We start from the raw sequence: 23093 nt of genomic DNA, 5'->3' as shown, positions 1-23093 counted from the left end.
TACTTGGTGAAGTGACATCACTTCACATTACTCTAAGATGACACTAAGGCCTTACTTGGCACCAGAACCACCAGAAGAAAGCTGCTCTGAATAAGTAAGTCTCACCATGTTTCTTAGCTCATTAAGTCCACTGAGATGCCATTGTTAATACATAACTTTAGGTGAATATTTAAATTGTTCTATATAATTCTTAATTTTGTTTCTATGACCTACCTTTAATGCCATAAAATGATAGTGCTAGATGACAAAAATAAGAATTAAAAAGTTAGTAATTTCTGTTGACTAAATGTTAAATTAATAAAATTTTAAATAATTCAGAAGACATATATTACTTTTTAAAAGACAATTATTATATTATTTGCATCAATGGTAAAAAGCAACTACTCCTGATAAATAAAAGTAAACAGTATGAACAGTATTTTACAAATGGAAATGAATCACATCTTTTTTCTATCACATAAGTCACCAAGCAAAATTGAAAAACAGCTCAGGAGGGGTGGCTCAGTGGTTGAGCATCGACCCATTGATTCCAAGTGCCTGGGTTGCAGGCTTGATTCCCAGTAGGGGGCATACAGGAGGCAGCTGATCAGTGTTTCTCTCTCATCGATGTCATTTCTCTCTATCCCTCTCCCTTCCTAAAATCAGTAAAAACATTTAAAAAAATCAAAAAACAGTAGTAACAGCCACCTTAAACACATGACTTTTCAGAAAGCTGTAACTTACTTGTTCCCTGAGAGGAAAGCTCAGCATGTTGGGAGGCATCATTCTTGCTGCCTGTTATCTTTCTTTGACACAGTAGAGCATCCTTTGTGACTACGTAACTACAGGTGGGTAACTCTGGTTACCAGTAATTATGCTTCCTCTCTCTATGCAATCAGATGAAAAGCAAAAAGGAAATGTTAAGAATAGTGTGTCCTTCCTTTCTCTTTCCTTATACTCAGACATTTCATTTATTTATTCATTCACACCTTAATTCAGTGAACATTTCTGGGGTACAATTTGTGTGCCAGGTATTATAAAATTGAATAAAGCATGGACTTGGCTTTAATGGATTTAAAAAATACATTTTTATTGATTTTGGAGGAAGGGAGAGGGAGATAGAGATAGAAACTCTATGATGAGAGAGAACCATCAATTGGCCACCTCCCACCGTGGACCAAGCCCACAACCGGGGCATGTGCTCCTGATTGGAATCAAACCCAGGACCCTTCAGTCCGTAGGCTGATGCCCCACCCACTGAGCCAAACCAGCCAGTTTATAGTTTAGTTTCTTTTGTGCTACTCCGTTCTTATTGTAAGAATTCAAACTTTCTCTAGGCTTAAATTCTGTATCTTTAAAAATAAGGTTTAGATTCCTTTGTGAGGAAGAATGCCTTTCGAGGATGAGTTAAAATTCCAGGCATATGGAATGCTTTAGATTCTTTTGGAAAGAGACCTGGGAGCCTGAGTGCAAGGTGTCCTAAGGAATCTATTCCCTCATTCATCAGGAGTTAAATAGGCCAGAAGTGTTTCTAAAGAGAATGCCACAGTGTTTATAGTGGAAAGTGGAATTTAGTATTGCAGAAAAATCAAGAAATACTCATTTATATTTATACTACTTTGGCCTGTTTGCCCCTGAAATAGCTCAATGATGTAATAAAGCAGTGATATGACACTTCCATGATAAGTTCCCATCATTTAGGTGCATTGTGAAGAATAAGGCACTCAAATGGTGATCATCAGTTCATACAGCAATCATTTACTTCATCTATATTGGTTGTCGCTGATTCTAAGGAAACTTTATTTTTTTAGAAGTGATAATTTTTTTATACTATAGTATTACGTAATAGGACTAAAAAAGGTAGGGGGCTTTAAAAATCAAATCCTTATCTGATATCTGTATGTCTTGACATAGTGTTTTAGTATTTAAAATATTTAAAAAGTATTTAATGTGATAACAGCTTTATTGAGGTATTATTGACATAGCATAAAGTTTACCCTTTAAATTGTATAGTTTGTTGGTTTTTATTGTATTTTTAAGTTGTGCAGCCATTAATATTGTCATTACCCAAAATGTAATTTTATTTTTGAACTCTATGAAAATAAAAACCCTTTTCAAAATTGAAATTTTTCTTTAAAAATTATCCTTTTACTGAGTTTTGGTTTGGGATGATGAAAAATTTTTGATAGTGGTGATGGTTGCACATTTTGAATGGACTTAATGGCACTGAATTGTGAAAATGGTAAATTTTATAATATATATATTTTTGCACAATAAAAATTAATATCCATTTATGTGTAATCAGAATTAGTAGCTAAACTTTAAAACTTTTGGAAATTTCAGTCTGAGCAACACATTGGACCTAATTTTTCTCAAACGTGATAGCAAGGATATTCTTATAGGTTAACAATCTTGTTATTAATTTTCAAGTTGAAAGCAGACATTAGCATGTTGTAAGTATTTTTATAGAAATTTCAGTCGAATTAACTGAAGAAGTAAAGCTTTTCTTTGCTTTATTTTTTTTGTCCTTGAAAAATCAATGCCAAACAATGCAAAACCATTATATAAAGGGGGAATTAGTAAAAGAACACACATGCACACATGATAACATATAGTAGCTGTTAATAGATGCATAAACAGTTTCTGGAAGGAGTCAGAAGAAGTGATATTTTCCAACATATGGATTATTACCTATTAAAACATTTTAAATAAAAATTTTATTATCCTGATCCTAGTCTCAGAATCAGCATGACTATGTTTCTTCTTATACTGTGCTTTGTTACAGGAGATTGTATTGAAATTAAGATTGGTTTGAAAATAAGCTACATTACTTTAAGAAGTTGTTTTCTTTCTAGGACTTGATTATGGATTGAGTTTACCACTTGGGGAAGACTATGAACGGAAGAAACATAAACTAAAAGAAGAATTGCGGCAAGATTACAGACGCTATCTTACTCAGGTAAAGAGTTCTGTTAATTAGTTGAGTCTTAGGCTTCAGAAGTCATTGAGCCTGCAACCCCAGTATGTGCAGTTAACAGGAATCGAACCAGTGACCTCTTGGTTCATGGATCAACACTCAACTAGTGAGCCACACCGGCCAGACTTTAAGTTTTAAAATCCAATTTGCTTTTTAGGTTATAAGGTTATTTTAAACAAGCATGATGTTTATAATCATCCTAAGATAGTCTTAGTTTTTTAACTACTTTGTAACTGTTGTTTCAAATTTATAAATGCTCTCTTATTTATTCTGATTTGCACATGGAGAGAAAGGACTTTGAATACATTTCATCAATCGTTTGTTTCCCTTGACTTTAGGGTATTACAGAAGCAAAGAGAAAGGTAGGGTTGCCTGCGGAATGTTCTCCTTTAGATTTTTTTTTTTTTTTTTTTTTAGATCTAGTAGCTTGCAATCATTGGCATCTATAATGTTGCTGCTCTCTCATGGGAAAAATAGCTTCATTTGTGATCTGAGACTTTTGAATGGCACCATTTTATAATTTTGCTTTTAGCAAGATGACATAATTTTCCATTAATTCAGTTAAGCATTATTTTTGATTTCGGCTTTGCATTTGTTTTTGTTGTTTTCTTATGCATCCTTTAGAAATATTCTGCATCTATAAGTTCATTTGTTTTCATCATACTAGTTTTGTTCTTCAAATTATGTTATAATCACATAAAGATTAATAAAATAGGATATTCAAGATGCTCTAAAATGTTTTTGAACTGTGTATTGTCAAGATTTGGATGACTAGATATTTTTGCATCCACACATGTAGATTGCGTTTGTAAATGTATATTGGAAAACAAAGACAAATAGTCTTATAGAACTATTTTTAAAAATAATCTCTTACATCCATTTATCATTCAACCAACACTTTTTAAACACTTACCATGAAGATGAATCAGGTATGAATCCTGTCTTCAATGAGATTAGAATCTAGCTGTAGAGATAATATTCATACAAAAGTGATAACTCTAAATGAGAAGGATAGTATGATTAGAAAAGGCCTCAGTGTTATTTTGTAAGGCATGATAAGATAGAATTTGGATGTTCTAGAGGGCAATCCAGGGAGGAGGGGAAGCTTTTCAGATGGAGAGTTTAGAATAAAGGAGGGCTTGAGGGGTAGACTTTAGCTTTATATGAATGAGGCATATTAGGTTTACCAGCCTGGCTGAGTTAGATTCTTTTTGAGAGTAGTAAGAAGTAATCATGTAGCTAGAGAGGTTAGGTTCTGGTTAGAAGGCAGTAAAATTTTTTTTAATATATTTTTTACAGAGAGGAAGGGAGAGGGATAGAGAGTTAGAAACATCGATCAGCTGCCTCCTGCACATCCTACTGGGGATGAGCCCGCAACCAAGGTACATGCCCTTGACCGGAATCGAACCCGGGACTCTTTGGTCCTCAGGCCGAAGCTCTATCCACTGAGCCAAACCGGTCAGGGCAGAAGGCAGTACATTTTTAACTTGGTGTATAATAGGCAGTGGTGATATATTGTACCTGCTTAAGCAGCCTATGAGGAGCTTTGTAACTGTTTTAGGACAGTTGTACATGTTAGAGACTCTTATTATTGTCCTAAATTAATACCACAGATTTTTAACTGATCTCCTTCCATTAATTCTTAGATCATTCTCCATGCTGCTTTCTAGAATGATCCTGCCTTTTACCGATTTAAATACTTCAGTGTCTTTTCACTCACTGTCTTCAGGATAAAAATTTGAATCTTGTAGGATGGCATGTGAGGTCTTTCATGATCCAGCTTGCCTCCCTGGCCTTGCACCTCATTATCCTCCCCAAACCCCCTTTATTGGGTGGGGTTTTCCTCGGATAGCTATCATTTTCACTTGTGGATTTTATATTATTTCATAGATACATGATTTTAAACAAAGACAAATTATGGTGGGAGGCATAAGAAGAAATTGCCTTTAGTAAAGGGAAAGAGATCAAGGAGTACAAATGTTTAAATTCAAAGGACTGTGAAGTTTTTGATGTTGGATCATCAAGAATGTAGTTGTAGAGGAACAGTAGTTCCTTAACATGAAAAATACAGTTTTGGTTGATATCTGAGAAATTGAGAGTAGAAAGGAAAGCAAAGGAAAAAGGAAATGACATAGGATATGGGGATGTAGCTGCAGTGGCTTCCTTGGCCCTTGGATTATGTACACTTTTCCAAGTCCCATTCTTTCTTTATTTCTTGTGGCTTTGGGAAGCCAGGCTTGTAGACAGCATGAATCTTTAACAAAAATCAAATCTTTAAACTTTGTTAATAAGAACCATTAAACAGTTACGATCTCTACCATCTTCTTTCCTGTTTTTAGAATAAAAGACACTTGATCATTGAAAACGCAGCAAGGACAACATATTCTCAGAAGAACAGTTGTTAAATTGAATCAGTAAATTTATAATTTTAGCCCAGGCCTCTCTACTGAACCTCAGATTTTTGTATTTGGCTGGCTGTTTGTCATTTTCAGTTGAAATCTAATGAGTATCTTATGTTGAACATGTCTAAAAGGGAATTCCAGATTTCTGTTTTTCCCAATCCTATTTCCTAGAAACTTGGGCTACCTGTAGGCAGTTCTTTTTATATATTTATTTTGTCTTAGCAATTTTTTTCTTCTTGCCTTTTAGTGTTTTTTTTTTTTAAATTAAATCTTTATTGTTCAGATTATTATATTGGTTCCTCTTTTTTACCCCCATAACTCCCCTCCTCCCAGTTCCTACCCCACCCTCCGCCCTCACTCCCCACCCACTGTCCTCATCCATAGGTGCACGATTTTTGTCCATTCTCTTCCCGAATCTCCCACACCCCTTTTCCCCCCCAAGAATAGTCAGTCCATTCCCTTTCTATGTCCCTGATTCTATTAAAATCACCAGTTCATTCTGTTCATCAGGTTATTTATTCACTTGATTCTTAGATTCACTTGTTGATAGATGCGTATTTGTTGTTCATAATTTGTATCTTTACCTTTTTCTTCTTCTTCCTCTTCTTAAAGGATACCTTTCAGCATTTCATATCATACTGGGTTGGTGGTGATGAACTCCTTTAGCTTTTTCTTATCTGTGAAGCTCTTTATCTGACCTTCAATTCTGAATGATACCTTTGCTGGATAAAGTAATCTTGGTTGTAGGTTCTTGGTATTCATCACTTTGAATATTTCTTGCCACTCCCTTCTGGCTTGCAAAGTTTCTGTTGAGAAATCAGCTGACAGTCGTATGGGTATTCCCTTGTAGGTAACTGTTTTTCTCTTGCTGCTTTTAAGATTCTCTCTTTATCTTTTGCTCTTGGCATTTTAATTATGATGTGTCTTGGTGTGGTCCTCTTTGGATTCCTTTTGTTTGGGATTCTCTGCGCTTTCTGGACTTGTAAGTCCATTTCTTTCACCAGGTGGGGGAAGTTTTCTGTCATTATTTCTTTAAATAGGTTTTCAATAGCTTGCTCTCTCTCATCTTCTGGCACCCCTATAATTCTGATGTTGGTACGCTTGAAGCTGTCCCAGAGGCTCCTTACACTATCTTCGTATTTTTGGATTCTTTTTTCATTTTGCTTTTCCGGTTGGGTGTTTTTTGCTTCTTCGCATTTCAAATCTTTGCCTTGATTCTTGCGCTCCTCTGGTCTGCTGTTGGGGGACTGTATAATATTCTTTATTTCAGTCAGTGTATGCTTAATTTCTAGTTGGTTCTTTATCACAACATCGAGGGTCTCATTAGATTTTTTGAGGATCTCACTATATTTATTGGCGGTCTCACCAGTCTTTTCGAGGGCCTTACTAAGTTTATCGGCAACTTCTAGACAGTTCTTGAGAGACCTTAAAAGTGTGGTTTTGAACTCTATATCCTCCATTTCTGTCAGTTGTGTCCTGTTTCTTTGTCTCCGCATTTTTTATGCTTTCTTGGTGCACCCCCTTGTGGTCTTTGTGCGCAGTCTTGTTGTAGTTAAGCCTTGATTGTTGTAGGTAACACTGGGGGGATTTGACCTCCAGGCCAACTGGCTGTGAGAATCAGCTGTGTCTGCAGTGGGAGAACTTCTGTCCTCTAGGGAGGTGCTAATCTAGCCTTTGCCTGAGGCTATCCCACAAATGCCTCTGTGCAGGGCTTGGGCAGGGCGGGTCCCAGGGGATCAACAGGGCGGGCCGAGCGAGCAGTTATGGCTGCTCTCAGTCCTGTCCCCAGAGGCTCTGCCTCTCAGAGTCCCAGCAACCGCAGCAAACCTTGGAGAGAAAGCTGCCCTCGAGTTCCAACCGATGCCAGACAGTCCCGCTTCTCCCGTTTGAGTCTGGGTCCCCAGAGACTCGCCCGGAACTGGAGCTCAGAGCCTGAGACCCCCTCCGGATTGAAACAGACAACCGCACTCTCAGCCGCCAGCCCGCTCTGCACGCACCTCCGCACCTTTGTATTTTCCGCACTGCGTCTCCTCTGAGTCTCGGTATGCTGTTCTCTTTCCTTCTAGTTGTAGAATTTCCCCTCAGCCAGCTTTCCTGTGGTTCTGGGTGATGTCTGTTCCGTCTTTTAGTTGTATTTTTGAAGTGGTTGTGCGAGGCAGCAATCTCCGGTGTTTACCTATGCCGCCATCTTGGTTTCTTCCTGTCTTAGCACTTAATCACCTTCTAATGTACATTATGTTTATTCTTTTTTGTCAGTTTCCCCTGTTGAATGTATGCTTTAGGAAGGCAGGGTGTCTGTTCTCTTCACTGATGAGTCTCAAATGTATCAAACAATTTGGAACATAGTAGGCACTCAATATTTATTGAATGAACGAGTGAATGGTTAAAATTCTGTTTTTTGCAATACTCATTGTATTGGCCTTATTGTTTATTTTTTTCATTATATTAAATTTCACATATCATCCCGGACCTGGATTGGGAGTGGGGAATTGCTCAGTGAAGGTGTAAGGTGCTTTATCTCTCTCTTCCCAGGATTGGAACAGGAGTGTGTTCTGTTGTACATGTATAACTCTACAAATGATTATGTTTATTGTTTGCCTTGATATATACGGGGTTGAATAATGTGACTCATGAGTCAGATTATTTCCCTTGACAAATAAATTTAGAGTTCTGCCAACTTTCAGATTAGCTTTTGTAGCACATATTAAATTATTAATAAATTTAGATTTAATGAAGCTTATTAATATTTTAGTTGTATTAGTCTGTTTCCATCATATTTTGAATACAACTCTATTGTAGTAGTACATTGTATTGTAGTTTGTTGTTTACGTGTTTGTTTACCCAACTGAATTGTAAATCTCTTGATTATAGGGAACATACGCTTATTTTTGTCTCCCAACCACCTAAAAAAAGTAACTGAAATATATTACATGATCAATACTTGCTTGTTTAATGAATAAATCAGAGGCATGGAGCTGGACAGGTTAATAACTTGATTATTTAATCCTCATAACCTACTCATATAGATGACACCCCTGTTTTACAGACAAAGAAACTGAGGCATAGAGGTTAAAAAAGTCCAGATTATATACTACTAAGCAGAAGTTTCAGCAAATTGGGGATCGTATACATTTTTTACTAGTCTCTTGTGTTTGCTTTATAGTATTCAAAGAGATATTACATTTTTTATCTTCCTTGATCCCAAATACCAGCTTTGGTAGTTAGAGCAGAAACCATTCTCATTTGATAGAAGAAGAAAGTATACGTCAGGGAGGTAAAGTGATTTTCTTAATGTAGCACAACGGAAAAGTGTTGGGGCTACTTCTAGAACCTAGGTCTTTTGACTCCTAGTCTAATGCTCTGTCTACTACACTGCGTTACCTAAATGTTTACTGAACAAAAATGGAAGGACACATAAAGAAACAGTCTTCATAGTTTATATCTTTTGACATTTTAGTAGATAGCCACTCATAATTGCAGGAAAAATAACATTATTGCAGCATGCATAGGATATTTGTGAGGAAGTGTAATTTTCCTTAACAAAAGAATAGTAGGGCATCGAGAGTGAAGAGGAATATGAATTAAGAAACAGTTTCTTTTTTTCTCATGCTTTATAAAATCACTCTGAATCAATAGCTATATATATAAAGCAAAGGAAAATTAAGATTTGACTCCTCTTCAAGGAGTTGTCGATTGGAAGAAATTTCTCTTTTTCTTAATTATGATTTCTATAGATTTGTAGTTTCTGTCTTCATCTCCATTTCATTCTTTTGCTCTGCATAATGTAATAGCTTAGAATATCTAACTTAAAGACACATTTATGAAATCTTTTATAAAGGCAACTAGATAATATGTTTTTTTATGTGTATATGCACAGAAAAATTTTCTATCCACGAGTGAAACAGATCCATCTACTCTGGGAGTTTCTCTTCCTATTGGTGACAGATTATCTGCCAAGGTAGGTGGATGGTAGGTGGTGGGTAGCAGTTTTATGAGGGATGAAAATCATGAAAAAACATTCTGGATTTAAATGCAAACAGATTCCATCATTTTCTGTACTTGAGTATATGTATTTTTCCGAAAGTCTGAAGAGTCTTTAGTTGTGCTGTTTAAAATTTTTTTTTGAACATTACATTTATAACTATGTAATGTGACATATTTCTTTACTATGTTGACCAATTGAATATTTATAATTTACATTTTCCACCATTGGTTCCTGAGCTGTAAAGTCTATGCTCTGTAACACAGTGAAATGAATGGATGGCAGAATATACTGAGCTTTTATGTAGGGTGAGGGTGTGGGGCGATTTAAATGTCAATTTCAGTCACGCCATAAATACATGTACATACTCTTTAGACTCGCAGCGGTTCTCAACCTGTGGGTCGCGAACTATGAAAAGACATCCTGCATATCAGATATTTACGTTACGATTCATAACAGTAACAAAATTACAGTTATGAAGTAGCAACGAAAATAATTTTATGATTGGGGACAACCACAACATGAGGAACTGTATTAAAGGGTTGTGGCATTAGGAAGGTTGAGAACCACTGCTAGAAGTTTCAACAGAACATTTACATTATAATATTTTGTTGTCTATGATAATTTTAACTTTTCTATATTTAAAATGTTTAGCAGCAGGCCTTTGGGAGGGGGTGGGAGTTGGAGCAGGAGATAGCCCTGGAAAGGAAAGAAGGAAAGTAATGTGGTTGGATCTCCTTGGGAACATGCTAATGACAGACTTCCTGGCAAACACATTGTACATTTACTAGTGGGAAAGATTTATTTATGATAATTTTGACATAGTGCACCTGGATTATCTAGGATTGCTGTTGATAAACCTAGAATCGATGGATTTATGGGGCATGGCTAAAGCATGTTGTAATGCTTAGGTATTTTAACATGATAAAAAAGGGGAGTTGCACTAATGGTCTGTAACCTCCTGCTTCTCCTGTGCCTTGCAACTACTGTCCTTGAAATTAGTAAAACTTAATTCTGGGCAAGATCACTGATTTGTGTGTCTGATTTAACATTAAGGTACTTTTTCCTGAAGCAGAAGTTAACATTGCCTTTTGGTGTCTATTTTAAGGAAAGGTTGAAACTTGAACGCAACAAAGAATACAATCAATTTCTCAAGGGTAAGGAAGAATCCACTGAAAAGTTCAGACAAGTAGAAAAGAGTACTGAGGTAGGTGTTGCTTTTAAAGTAAATCTTTAATGCTACAGATAAATATTTTGTACTTGAAATATTTTTATGTTAGACATTTCACTTTTTTTTTCTTTTATTGTCTAAAGTTTTACATATGTCTCCTTTTTCCCCAGTTGACCCCCACCCCCCCAGCCATTCCCACCTCGGGCAAGCCCCCAGTGTCACCTGGTTTGTTAATGTCATGTTTTTAAAAAAGCCAGATCAAACCCAAACATTTGCAAATGGTTTTATCTCATAAAACTGACTTAACCTACATTTAGGTGAATAACTTAACCTACTTTTTAATTTCATTAATTTTAGAGATTTGGTTGTATGTGATTTTTGTGTATTTATTTTTAAAATATGTTTTTGTTGATTTTTTTGAGAGATAGAGAAAGGAAGGTAGAAGGAGAGAGAGAAACATCAATGTGAGAGAGAAACATTGATCAGCTGCCTCTTGCATGCCCCGTACTCTGGGGAACGAGCCCATAATCTGGGCATGTGCCCTGACCGGGAATCAAACTGGTGACCTTTTGGTGCATGGGACACGTCCCCCCCCCAAATTTAAGGGTTGTTGATGTAACGAGAGCCAAAAAATTTACTACCTGTATTCTTTGTGTTAAGAAAGAATTTAATTCAAAATATTTTGAAGCAATATTTACCTGCCAAAGTATGCTTAATATCTTCTGGGATAGGAATTTGCATTTTGTTTATCTTTTCTTTTTATATACACTTTATCCATATTACTGTCATCTGTATATTCGACATTTATTAAGTATTATTAAATGATATATTTTCTGAAGTTTTTTTCCTAAAGATAAGGTATCTCCTATGGGGGATTAATCCTCAGAGTTGAGATGATTAATAGACTAAGGATCATTTGAGGGTTTAATTACCTTATAAGAAACAGCATCTCATTAAAAGCTTTTTTTTTTTTTTTTTTTTTTAAATTGACCAGCATAAAAGTCAAAGAAATAAAAAACCTATTGGTCAAGTTAAACCTGATTTACTTTCACAAATAAAAACATCTTGCCAAAATTCAGAGAGTCCCAGGAGAGATGTCTTAACTCCTTCAGAGGCATATGAAGAACTTCTAAACCAAAGACGACTAGAGGAGGACAGATATCGACAACTAGATGATGAAATTGAATTAAGGAATAGAAGAATCATTAAAAAAACGAATGAAGAAGTGGACATTTCCAATAAAAAACATCAGAGGTTTGCCAGCAAGGTTGACATTCCAGATAGAAGATTTAGCAGGTTTGATGAAGATCGTGCCTTGGACAAACAGTATTATATACCAGACCAAGATCCTGAAGTAAGTGAAGAAATGGACGAGAGGTTTAGATATGAAAGTGATTTTGATAGAAGACCTTTGAGAGTGTATACAAATGACAGGTATTTACAACTTCATTTTTATTTTCTTTACTTGCTCATTATTGATGTTACTTTTTATCATCATATTAGGTAGAATCAGTTTCATTTGATTTACATATTTAATTCTAAGATGCTGTCAGCTTTAAGTTACACCATTATTTTATGTGCCACTGAGGTAACAAAGAAAACACCCAAGATGGGGAGAAAAGGACCCTGTCATAAAGCTGGAACACTGAAAAATTACAACCTTTATGTAAAATTAAATGGGAAATAAACTTTCCCACAGAAATGGACAGAAAAACTTCCATGCCTCAAACTTGGCACTGAGTAGAGGGAGTAAAAAGCAACTTTCTTGAGAATTGAATGGTCAGCCAATACTGACTTAGGTTTGCAGTCTGAGATTCAGAGTTGTCTCAAGTTCACAGTGCCCCTAGGTGACTGGCAGGACATTAACTCCTCTCTGCAAGAACTTGACATAAAACTAGGTTGATGGCTAATTTCAGATATTAGAATGTGGGACAAAAAGAACACCTTAAAATAGATGAAATACAGCTTATTCCTTTAATGTTCCTATGTTCTAAATCCTTTTATCAATATATTTCTTTGTCTTTAAGTTACTTATTGAACATTTATTTAAGTGAAATGGCAGTAATTTTTTTTAATCAGATTTTTCACGTGCTTTTCAGTTTCTTTGGATGATTGTTTTTGTAATGCTATTTGTAATTTCTTATTTTTTAGTCATTTGTCTTAACACTTAAAACTTGCTATACTTCAACCTAACTTTTAAATTAGAGATAGAAATATGGCAGGGTCCCATATTTGTCATTGGCTTGTTAACGTGAAAGGGTTAAATCTAAATTTGGAGCATTTAAGGGGACCTGTTTAATTTATTTGTCCAAATAGATTACTCAGCGGTTCTCAACCTGTGGGTCCCGACCCCTTTGACCATCGGAAAACACATATATAATTACATGTTGTTTTTGTGATTAATCACTATGCTTTAATTATGTTCAATTTGTAGCAATGAAAATATATCCTGCATATCAGATATTTACATTACGATTCATAACAGTAGCAAAATTACAGTTATGAAGTAGCAACGAAAATAATTTTATGGTTGGGGGTCACCACAACATGAGGAGCTGTATTAAAGGGTCGTGGCATTAGGAAGGTTTGAGAACCACTGAGATTACTTTTTTTAGTATCTTAGGAAATTTTCCGAGACATAATGCTGAACATTCAGTATTCTAATCAATAATACAAAGCCTTTACAGTGTTGGGTCTTCTCTTTATTCTGTAGCTATTATGTTCTGCTCATTAATCTTTTTAATATTCCCCTCAATTTAAGTAATTTGAATGAAGGACTAGAATGTTGTAATGCCAACTCTAGTGATCTCTGATTTGAACCCAATTGTTTGTACTTTAGAAAATGCCCCAAATCCTATAATTATTATATTTATATTTGAAATTGTTTATATCAGAAGGTATTCAAAGGCAGCCAAATCTAAAAAAATGATCAACTGGGGAACTGCAGGTAATCTTGGACTCGTGGTGCTGCCATCTTTGTACATGAGAACTTTTTTCCTTATCGTGTTTGTTTACCTTTGGAATGTAATGTAATGCATACCTTTTAAGTTTGGGATTTCAAGAAACTTACTATAAGGTTGTTGCTTTGTTCTTTATATATTTTAATCTATGCTATTTGTAATTATACCCTGTAATGATTTTATACATGAGCTAACAAATGAATTTCAGACTAATTATTTGAGCACTATCTTTTTTTCTTATGTATCCCATAAATGAACTTTTCCTGTATTATCTTTTTCAAGTAGTATTTTCGGATTAGTTTAAATGAGAATGAGTGAGAATAATTCCTGTTACACATTTCAAAGTTTCTAAAAGTATTTCTTCAAAATGTAATTATTATTATATGTTACTTCTGGTTTGTTAATGCATATATTTCTAGTGTAAGGTTTGTCACATATATCTGCATGGCAGTTGAGGTTAAAATTGTTTTTCTGTATTTCAGATTTGTGGATTTCTTATTTCCAGCAAAAAAAATATATATATCACATTGATCTTTCAGTAGGTTTTATTTAACAGGCAAAGTGGTAGACAGGAAAATGACTATTTGTTAGTGAAATTTTTGAAACTAAAGGAATGTGTAACTGCATTTGGTCTCTTGTTCTAACCATTTATTCTTTATATAAAAGCCTAAGCGACTGGACAACCGAACAACCAGTCGACTGGTCGCTATGACGTGCACTGACCACCAGGGGGCAGATGCTCAACTCAGCTGCCCCCTGGTGGTCAGTGCGCTCCCACAGCCAACCTCCTGCAACTGATCAACCTCCCACGGTCCCTCCTCCTGGCTGGTTGCCCCCGCCTCCGCCGCCGCCCCCCCCCCCCCATTGGCCCTGATGTGGGAGCTGGCCGGCCAACCTCCCGCAGTTTCTCCCCATGGCCGGCCAGCCAACCTCCCGCAGTCCCTCCCAATGGCCAGCCGGCCAACCTCCTGCAGTCCCTCCTCCCGGCCAGCCAGCCCCCTGATCGGGCTGATTGGCCCCGATCTCCAGCCAGGCCGAGGGACCTCACTCATGCATGATGTTGTGCACCAGGCCTCTACTATAATCTTAACCAGAAGTTCTTGACAAAAAAAAAAAAAAAATTGTAACTGATTGTGAGAAATACAAAATTAATTTTCCTTCGTTCTAAGTTTCCCTTCTCTTTTTCCTTCCAAAAGACAGCATGTGATAAATTCTAGTTAAGATTTTTAATACTTTCTAATTTATATTTTTGGTCTTAGTTGTGTTCTTTTCTTTAAAAAGATGTTTTTATTGGTTTTTAGAGTAATAGGAAGGGAGAAAGAGAGAAACATTGATGAGAGAGCAACTTCAATTGGCTGCCTCCTACACAGCCCCCACTGAGGATTGAGCCCACAATCAGGGCATGTTCCTTGATTGGGAATAGAACTGGCGACCTCTTGGTGTATGGGTCTACGCTCAACCACTGACCCACACTGGCTGGGTGGTCTTAGTTCTCTTCTAATTGCCCTATAAACTTTTCATATACTACATGTATTTATTAATGATCTATTTCCCCATGTTAAATATGGGAAAGAAAACTAGAGCCCAGAAATGATTTTATTTTCCTAAACTAATAATTACTGGCAGTGTTTAATAGTTAACAAGGTGGTTAACTTTGCTTGACAGTTGAATTCTGTGTGTGTGTATTATTTATTCATACATATTTACCAATTTAATTAAAATTTATGTTTTTAGAGCTTTCTGAATTTGAATGTAGTAGTGTCTTATAATACTTAGAAATTTATAGGTACTTTTCAAATATAGTCATCCTAGTCTTCTTATTTATTAACTTGAGTTATAGAAGTTAATATATTGCCATCTTATGTTTTACTCTATAACCAGAGTTAATGAGTAAAGGACATTTTTAGCATTAAAAATGCTGCTGGGTTGTTTTTTTTTTAGTTTTTATATGATCAATGTAGTTTGCATTTCAGTTTAACTCTTAATATTTGATAGTTTGTAATTTTAAGTCATTTAATAAAATTCTGAGGTAATATTCCATCTGAAATTAGAATCTGTGCATTAACCACATATGTTTTTAGTGTAGGACATTCTAAGAAGTGTGCATGCTTAATACGAAGACATAAATGAGGAGGAATGGCTTATTAGAATATGAATTATTTAATTTGGTATTACTTTTTTTCTTATAGTAATTTATTTTCATTTATCTTTGGAAGGAACATTTTAATTATTTTCCCCACTTTAAAGATAGGATTGATATTTGAAAAACACTGTTATGGAATTAAAGTAAATGTAAAAACTGGGAAACAACTGAAAACAATGAGAAAAATATAGTTATAGCTTTATATATTTTTTTTAACTTTTGTGCACCCTTAGTAGTAGAATTCATTCACATTAGAGAAATTCTTGATATGAAACAAGGTGATGTAACCATTATTATGAATTAGGTGATTTATTTTAAGTAAGGAGACATTTGATTCTTCCTGCCTATCAACTGTATTAATGTAGGACCAACAGATGGTAAATATTTTATTTCTATGATGTGTTATTCTCCATAGCAAAAAGCATTGTAAATTTATTTCTGCAGTAGTTTAAGTTATTATCATTTCGGAGTTGTTCATTTACATGTAAGTTAGCTGAAAATACCTGGGTTTCAAACAATTTGCTTTTCTTTTGTAAGAGACTAATTTTTAAAAATAAGATCAACGTGTTAATTTTTGGACTAATCTTGGCCTCTAAAAGATTCAAGTACCTATAGTACCTGGTTTCTTTGGGCATTGAGATTTGAACCTAATTCAAGGAAATAGAGAACACAACTTTTTCCATTTAACATAATCTTTAACTTTTTGTGTCTTTTTTTTGATAGTAGGATGGTGAAACTATTTTACATTTATTCCCTCACGCAAATCTGATTTTCTGTGTCAAAGTAAGCAAACTTTTTTCTTTTGTGAGGTCTGTCCCTTGCTGACAAAACTGAATGGGTTGAGGTGTGATAAATGAACCTGTCGATTTAAAATCATAGGCTAGTTAGGTAGTTCTGGGTCACAGGGATCATTTTATTCTGGGACTGGCTCTAACGCCATAGCTAAACTGAAAGGAATTCTCAGGGACAAACTGGACCTAAACTGAACTCTTGTACTCTGACTAGAATCAGGCTATTCTTAGCTACTGAGTTCATTGCTTCTGGAGATCACCATGTGTCATTCATCCTCAGTGTTGAAAGGATTGAAGAGAGAAAGCAGTGGTCAAACTTTTTTCTCTGCAGAGAGGACTTCATTTGCTTCTGTAAAAGTTTCTAAAATAAATTGTAAGACCACCATAAAAGCTGTTAAAGTGAGCTAACAGGGATAATTAAGAGTGATTAAATGTTAAGTTTATTAAAAATATAAAAGAAACTTTAATAAATGAAGGAAATCCCATTACAGTTATACAGATACTAGAGGCCTGGTGCACAACATTCGTGCACTGGGGGTAGGGGTGGGGGTGGGGTAGGTGGGTCCCTCAGCCCGGCCTGCCTAAGCTGCAGTCAGACATCCTTAGCCTGGCTTGTGGCTGAGTGGCGCTCCCCCTGTGGGAGTGCACTGACCACCAGGGGGCAGCTCCTGTTTTAAGCGTCTGCCCCCTGGTGGTCAGTGTGCATCAAAGTATCCGGTTGTTACACTGTTTGGTCGATTTGCATATTACCATTTTATAATATCGGATTTTAATAGATAGTAAGGTGACTAACTTTTCAAACTATAATTTTTTTTTATTAAGGTATTACAAATGTGTCCTCATCCCCCCCATTTACACCCCCGCTCCCCCGCACACTCATGCTCCCATCCCCCGTTGTCCATGTCCATTGGTTTGGCTTATATACATGTATACAAGTCCTTCGGTTGATCTCTTCCCCTTACCCCCGCCCTCCCCTACTTTCCTTCTGGGGATGGATACCCTGATCGCTGTTTCTCAGTCTTTGGATCTGGCCCTTTTCATCAGTCTATGTCAGGGGTGGGCAAACTTTTTGACTCGAGGGCCACAATGGGTTCTTAAACTGGACCGGAGGGCCGGAACAAAAGCGTGGATGGAGTGTTTGTGTGAACTAATATAAATTCAAAGTAAACATCATTACATAAAAGGGTACGGTCTTTTATTTCAATAGTTTTATTCATTTCAAACGGGCTGGATCCGGCCCGCGGGCCGTAGTTTGCCCACGGCTGGTCTATGTTGTTCTCTATAATCCACAAATGAGTGAGATCATGTGGTATTTATCTTTCTCTGACTGGCTTATTTCACTTAGCATAATGCTCTCCAGTTCCATCCATGCTGTTGCAAAAGGCAAGAGTTCCTTTTTTTTTACCGCAGCATAGTATTCCATTGTGTATATGTACCACAGTTTTCTAATCCATTCATCTACTGATGGGCACTTAGGCTGTTTCCAGATCTTAGCTATGGTGAATTGTGCTGCTATGAACATAGGGATGCATATATCCTTTCTGATTGGCGTTTCTGGTTTCTTGGGATATATTCCTAGTAGTAGGATCACTGGATCAAATGGGAGTTCCATTTTCAGTTTTTTGAGGTAGCTCCATACTGTTCTCCACAGTGGCTGCACCAGTCTGCATTCCCACCAGCAGTGCAGAAGGGTACCTTTTTCTCCACATCCTCTCCAACACTTGTTGTTTGTTGATTTGTTGATGATAGCCATTCTGACAGGTGTGAGATGATAACGCATTGTCGTTTTGATTTGCATCTCTCGTATAATCAGTGACTTTGAGCATGTTTTCATATGTCTTTCAGCCTTCTGTATGTCCTCTTTCGAAAAGTGTCTATAATTTGCCGTTACAGCTTGTTAGGTTCCTTTTTAGTTTTCTTATTTTATGTCTTATATTAATAACTTATGATTTATGCCAATCATTTCATAAAATTGAATAGGATACCTTAAGATTTTATTTTGTCCTTTTTAGTGAAATACATATCTCTGCTCATTTTTGGATTCTTAAATATTTCTCCAGTTTTGACTTTATTATAATGATCAGAGACAGGGGGACTTTTATAATTTCATTAACAAATGTTTTTCTTTAGTGAAGGAGCCCACCTTCCACTATCTTTTATATGCCCTGTCCATTAGGAAATCTTCGTAATTTTACTGTAGAATTTATCAGAGTTCTTGACCTTACACATAAATAAAATCATTTAACTTTCTGTAATTTATAGTGTTTGCTTTGTTAAGGTGTCTATATATACCAAAGAACTTATTGAACATGTTTTGTGTAGGTGCTTTAGATATTGTACTTGGGTATAGCTTATAAAAATAAGCTAGACACGCAAGTTCAAACTTAGCTGAAAGTGCAGGAAACCACAACTCTTTGATAGATTTTAGAAAGAATTTTTGTATATATAAGTAGCCTTCAGTTCTGGTTAATTTTGATTTAATCCCACGTGATGTTTTTAAAAATTCGTAACTTTAAATTTTTCTATATCTTTAAACGTACTCTAGGCACCTCTGTACCACATCAACAAGTTTACTTTTGTCTGTTGTATTGCGGGTTTGCAAGACCACCCCCAGGTTCAGGGATTCCTAAGGAGGACTCACAGGACTTCGTGTATACAGTTATATTCCTGACTATGAGTTATTATAGTTGAAAGGATATAAAATAAAATCAGGAAAGGAAAAAAAGGGTGCATGGGACAAAGTCCAGAGGCAACCAGGCCAAGCGTCCAAGAGCTTTCTCCCAGTGGAGTCGCACACGACACGTTTAATTCTTCCAGCATCCATTTGTGACAACATGGGTGAAATGTTGTCTACCGTGAAAGCTCATTATAGACTCAGTCCCAGTGTTTTTGCTGGGGGCTGGTTACATAGGCATCCTTTTCCTATTTGTACCAAAATCCCAGACTTTCTGGAGGAAAGCAGATGTAGTATAAACTATATTGCTTGTACAAGCAGTTTAGGCCAGGGGTGGGGAACTTTTGGCCCATGGGCCATATAAGGCCCGAGAAATCAGTTGGTCTGGCCCAGCCAAGGCATTAGGGTGAGTTAATTAAATGTTTGACTAAATGTAGCAGGCTAATTTTTAAGTTGATAATTTTGTTTGGCCCTCGAATGATGTTAAAAATATCCAAATGGCCCTTGGCAGAAAAAAGGTTCCCCACCGCTGGTGTAGGCACAGTGAGCCATTCTTTTCAGCTCTAGGAATGGTGGGACCCCTCCCTAAATCTGTGTTCCAGGTGCCAGCCAAGGGCCAGCCTTGCTACTAGACCTTTCTACAGATAGGCAGCTCAGGCCTCTCTGTTAACCCCTTTTCTGCACATGTGTGTTATATAGATCCAGTATAACTAAATCTGGTTGCTTGGCGTTGTTTTAATTGCAAATTTGAATTTGAGTTTATACTTACCTGTTCTTTAAGCAGTAGAAGTACAGAATAACACTAAACTTATGTGTCATTTTAAAAGATTCAAGTACCCAAACTTTAGATATAAGACCAGCCGTGTTTGATGAATTGAAATAAATTTGAAATTCTTTTTTGCAAGGGCCTGTGGAGGGTTCTGTTGCTTTAGGTATGGATAAAAAATGGGAGGCATTGATGTCATGCCAGGTCATACATTAGTAAGGTTATAATCCTGTAGAGTCTTTTCCCCACAGGTGATATTGACAGTGGCTCATGTGATGGAAACAAATAAAGAATTTTATATGCTGGCTCTGTGGAGAATGAGAAGTTCCTTTTCTTCTGAAAATTGCCATTTTTCTTAATGTGATAATGAAATTCACCTAAAATATTGAACAATACTTTAACAGCCATATTTTTTTTTCTAGTCGTCCTCTTGAGAGACAATGTAGTTTAACTGCCATGTAAAGAACTGTGACTTAGGAAATGGTGATTTTCATGGATGCCTATAAATGTTGATGTAAATAATCATGTTTTTCTGGTATGAGAAATTAAACTAAAGAAATCAATGTTTGCCAAATGGAAAAAAACCATAAATTGAAGAGCATTAAAAATTATTTTTTAATCTTTTTTTATTGTTATGACCTAGTAAGTAAACTAATCATTTTCTAGCCATGCATCAGTCCGTTTTTGATGTTTTCTATGCACCTGTTGTTAATAATTATTCTTTCATGTGATTTACACTATTAACAAACGTTGTGGCTTGTTACATTTGATTTGATTAAATGGTAAATCTACGGCTATGCTTTTAAGTTATAAAGGTTTGTATATGCAGCGAAATAATTCCCAGAATCTATGAATTTTGATTAAGAAAATGATCTCATTTTGCAATTTGACTATGATCTTCCTGAGGGCAAGGACCATGTCCATATACCCTGTGCCTAGAATTGAACTTGGCATTTAGTAGATGCTCAATAAATACTATTTGAATAGAGGAGTGAGAAAAAGTATAGTACATGCATAGTTTTCAAGTTAAACATTTCTAGATGTTATAATGAAATAATTTATAATGACCTTCTTTTGTTTTAAAGACGACGAAATCCAAACTCTTAGTGTCTCTTACTAACCAGCCGTTCATATTTGAATCAAATCTATTCACATTAATTTTAAAACATGTTTACAGTAAAATTTCACTATAACACTTTGTTCCCTTTAATATTTCCAACATCAAATGCACAAACACCAAGACATAGGTCCACTATATGTGGGACAAGCTCTATAAGCTAATGTGTTTTTAAGGATATACGGGAACAGACGAGGGAATGTGCCTCCTGTGGAGTATGGTGGCGATGTCACAGGACAGTCAAACATACGAATTTCATCTGCTGGAAATAAAAGGTATAGTATGTAATGTAAATTCTGCCTTTCAGTCATTACCTACACCGCGAAACAGCACCTGCTAAAATCGGCTTATTGAAAAGTGGAAAGATAGTATTTTAACAGCCTTCCTTATTAGGAAGGATTTGGAAGAATAGGTTCGGAAGGGGAAAGTTGTGTTAAATGAAAAATTAGAGTACTTTACAGCATTCTTTTGAAGAGCAAGTTTTGATGATAGAGTGTGCCAAGGTGTTCTTAATAAGTCCCTGTCACTTTAAAGTGTATATATTTTAAGTAAAGAAAGGAGAAATAAACATACATTACAAGGACTAAAAATCAATTTAAAATATCTTGGAGTTAAGTGGGTGGTATAACTTAACTGGAAATAAATTGAAAATATTCCACAATGAGTTTTCCTTTCAAAACTTTGTTATTTATTTTCAGCTTATTGAGTAGATGATTTTATGCTTACATTGTAAAATGGGTGTTCATATATAATTCATGTTTGAAAAGAAAGGAAATGATATGCATTTTATATTCATGTTCTCTTTCTATTTATAGTTTATCATTTTGTTGGCTTTCTTGTATCATAAATAAGGATAAGTGCTTCTGAATCTTTAGTGTATAATGAAGATAATATTGTCATGTATCAGGAACAGTATCTATTTTCTTTAAAACAAAGTAATTCATAAAAGTGCTAGGGATAGTCTGGCCGGTGTGGCTCAGTGGTTGAGTGTTGATTTATGAACCAGCAAGTCACAGTTCCCTCAATTCCCTGTAGGGAGCATGCAGGAGGCAGCCAATCAGTGGTATTTTCTCATCATTGATGTTTTTCTCTCCCCCTTCCTCTCTGAAATTAATTAAAAAAATATATTTTAAAAAGTGTTTAAGAGAAGAGATTTTTGTTGTTTGGGTCTAGTTAATGAAGGTTCTGTGAGGGAATTAACTTTCTAGGAAGGAGTCATTTAGGGAAGATCATTTCCAAGTATGTGTATAGGTATCACCATTTTCCTTTTAAAAAAAGATTTATGTCTACTTATATTCATTTTCGTCACTGGGGTAACTTCTTATTTTTTTTTAAAAAAAGGTTTTATTAGGAATCTATAGAGCCAGTGAAGAAGGCTGAAGAAAAGGGGGCCCGAATACATTGGGGCCCACTATATAAAGAGATAAACGCCATGATTTTATCCTAACTTTAAAAATATGTAACTCTCATAGCATCTATAGTATTTTAAAGGCCAATAACACACAACGACTTTTTACTCTAATTTTTGTTTCCTGAAAATTACTTAGGTTTTAATTCTTTTTGTTTTTGTTTTAGTGCTCGAGACAATGAAGCATCCAAATCTACCCGAGAAATCTGTAGTCCTTTTGCGGGGATGCTCTTTGGTATGTGCAAACTTCAGTTGATTAGATTTGTAGAGTGTTTCATAAAAGCTCTTTTTATTTTTTTTGATAGACACCCTTCCCCATGTTCTTTCCATGTAATTTCTGGGCAGGTGCTTTGTTCTAATCCACACTTTCTCTTTATAGACATGAAGGACATAGCTTAACATAAGTATGTTGATTTGCTATGTTAACTTGTCACAATAAAAAGAGCCTTATTTCCTGTGTGCAACTTTCTTTTTTTGTTTTTTTAATCCTCACCCAAGGAAATTTTTTCCATTGATTTTAGAGCAGGTGGAAGAGAGGGAAGTAAGGAGGGAGGGAGGGAAGAAGGGAGGGAGAGAGGGTGAGAGAAAGAAAGAATAAGAGAATGAGAGAGGGGGAGAGAGAAACATTGATGTTAGAGCAGGGGTGGGCAAACTTTTTGACTCGAGGGCCACAGTGGGTTCTTAAACTGGACCGGAGGGCCGGAACAAAAGCATGGATGGAGT

General features: G+C 35.9%; 1 protein-coding gene across 12 annotated transcripts in view; it reads left to right on the top strand.

Annotated features, from left to right (window-relative positions):
* Positions 1 to 23093, top strand: part of CSPP1 (centrosome and spindle pole associated protein 1) — a 100887-nt gene that overhangs the window by 20552 nt on the left and 57242 nt on the right. For 5 of the 12 annotated variants that reach the window (XM_059672972.1, XM_059672978.1, XM_059672970.1 and 2 more), the window contains 7 exons: positions 2835 to 2938; positions 3295 to 3318; positions 9236 to 9316; positions 10449 to 10547; positions 11506 to 11945; positions 21139 to 21237; positions 22538 to 22605. In XM_059672972.1, the coding sequence (XP_059528955.1) occupies positions 2835 to 2938; positions 3295 to 3318; positions 9236 to 9316; positions 10449 to 10547; positions 11506 to 11945; positions 21139 to 21237; positions 22538 to 22605 (915 nt within the window). The remainder of the gene's footprint in view (positions 1 to 2834; positions 2939 to 3294; positions 3319 to 9235; positions 9317 to 10448; positions 10548 to 11505; positions 11946 to 21138; positions 21238 to 22537; positions 22606 to 23093) is intronic. The other 7 variants (XM_059672979.1, XM_059672973.1, XM_059672980.1 and 4 more) reach the window with 5 other exon arrangements.

Source organism: Myotis daubentonii, chromosome 17 (assembly GCF_963259705.1).
Source record: "Myotis daubentonii chromosome 17, mMyoDau2.1, whole genome shotgun sequence".
Taxonomy (NCBI): Eukaryota; Metazoa; Chordata; class Mammalia; order Chiroptera; family Vespertilionidae; genus Myotis; species Myotis daubentonii.
Note: the sequence above shows the minus strand (reverse complement) of the source record. Positions and strands in the feature narration are given on the sequence as shown.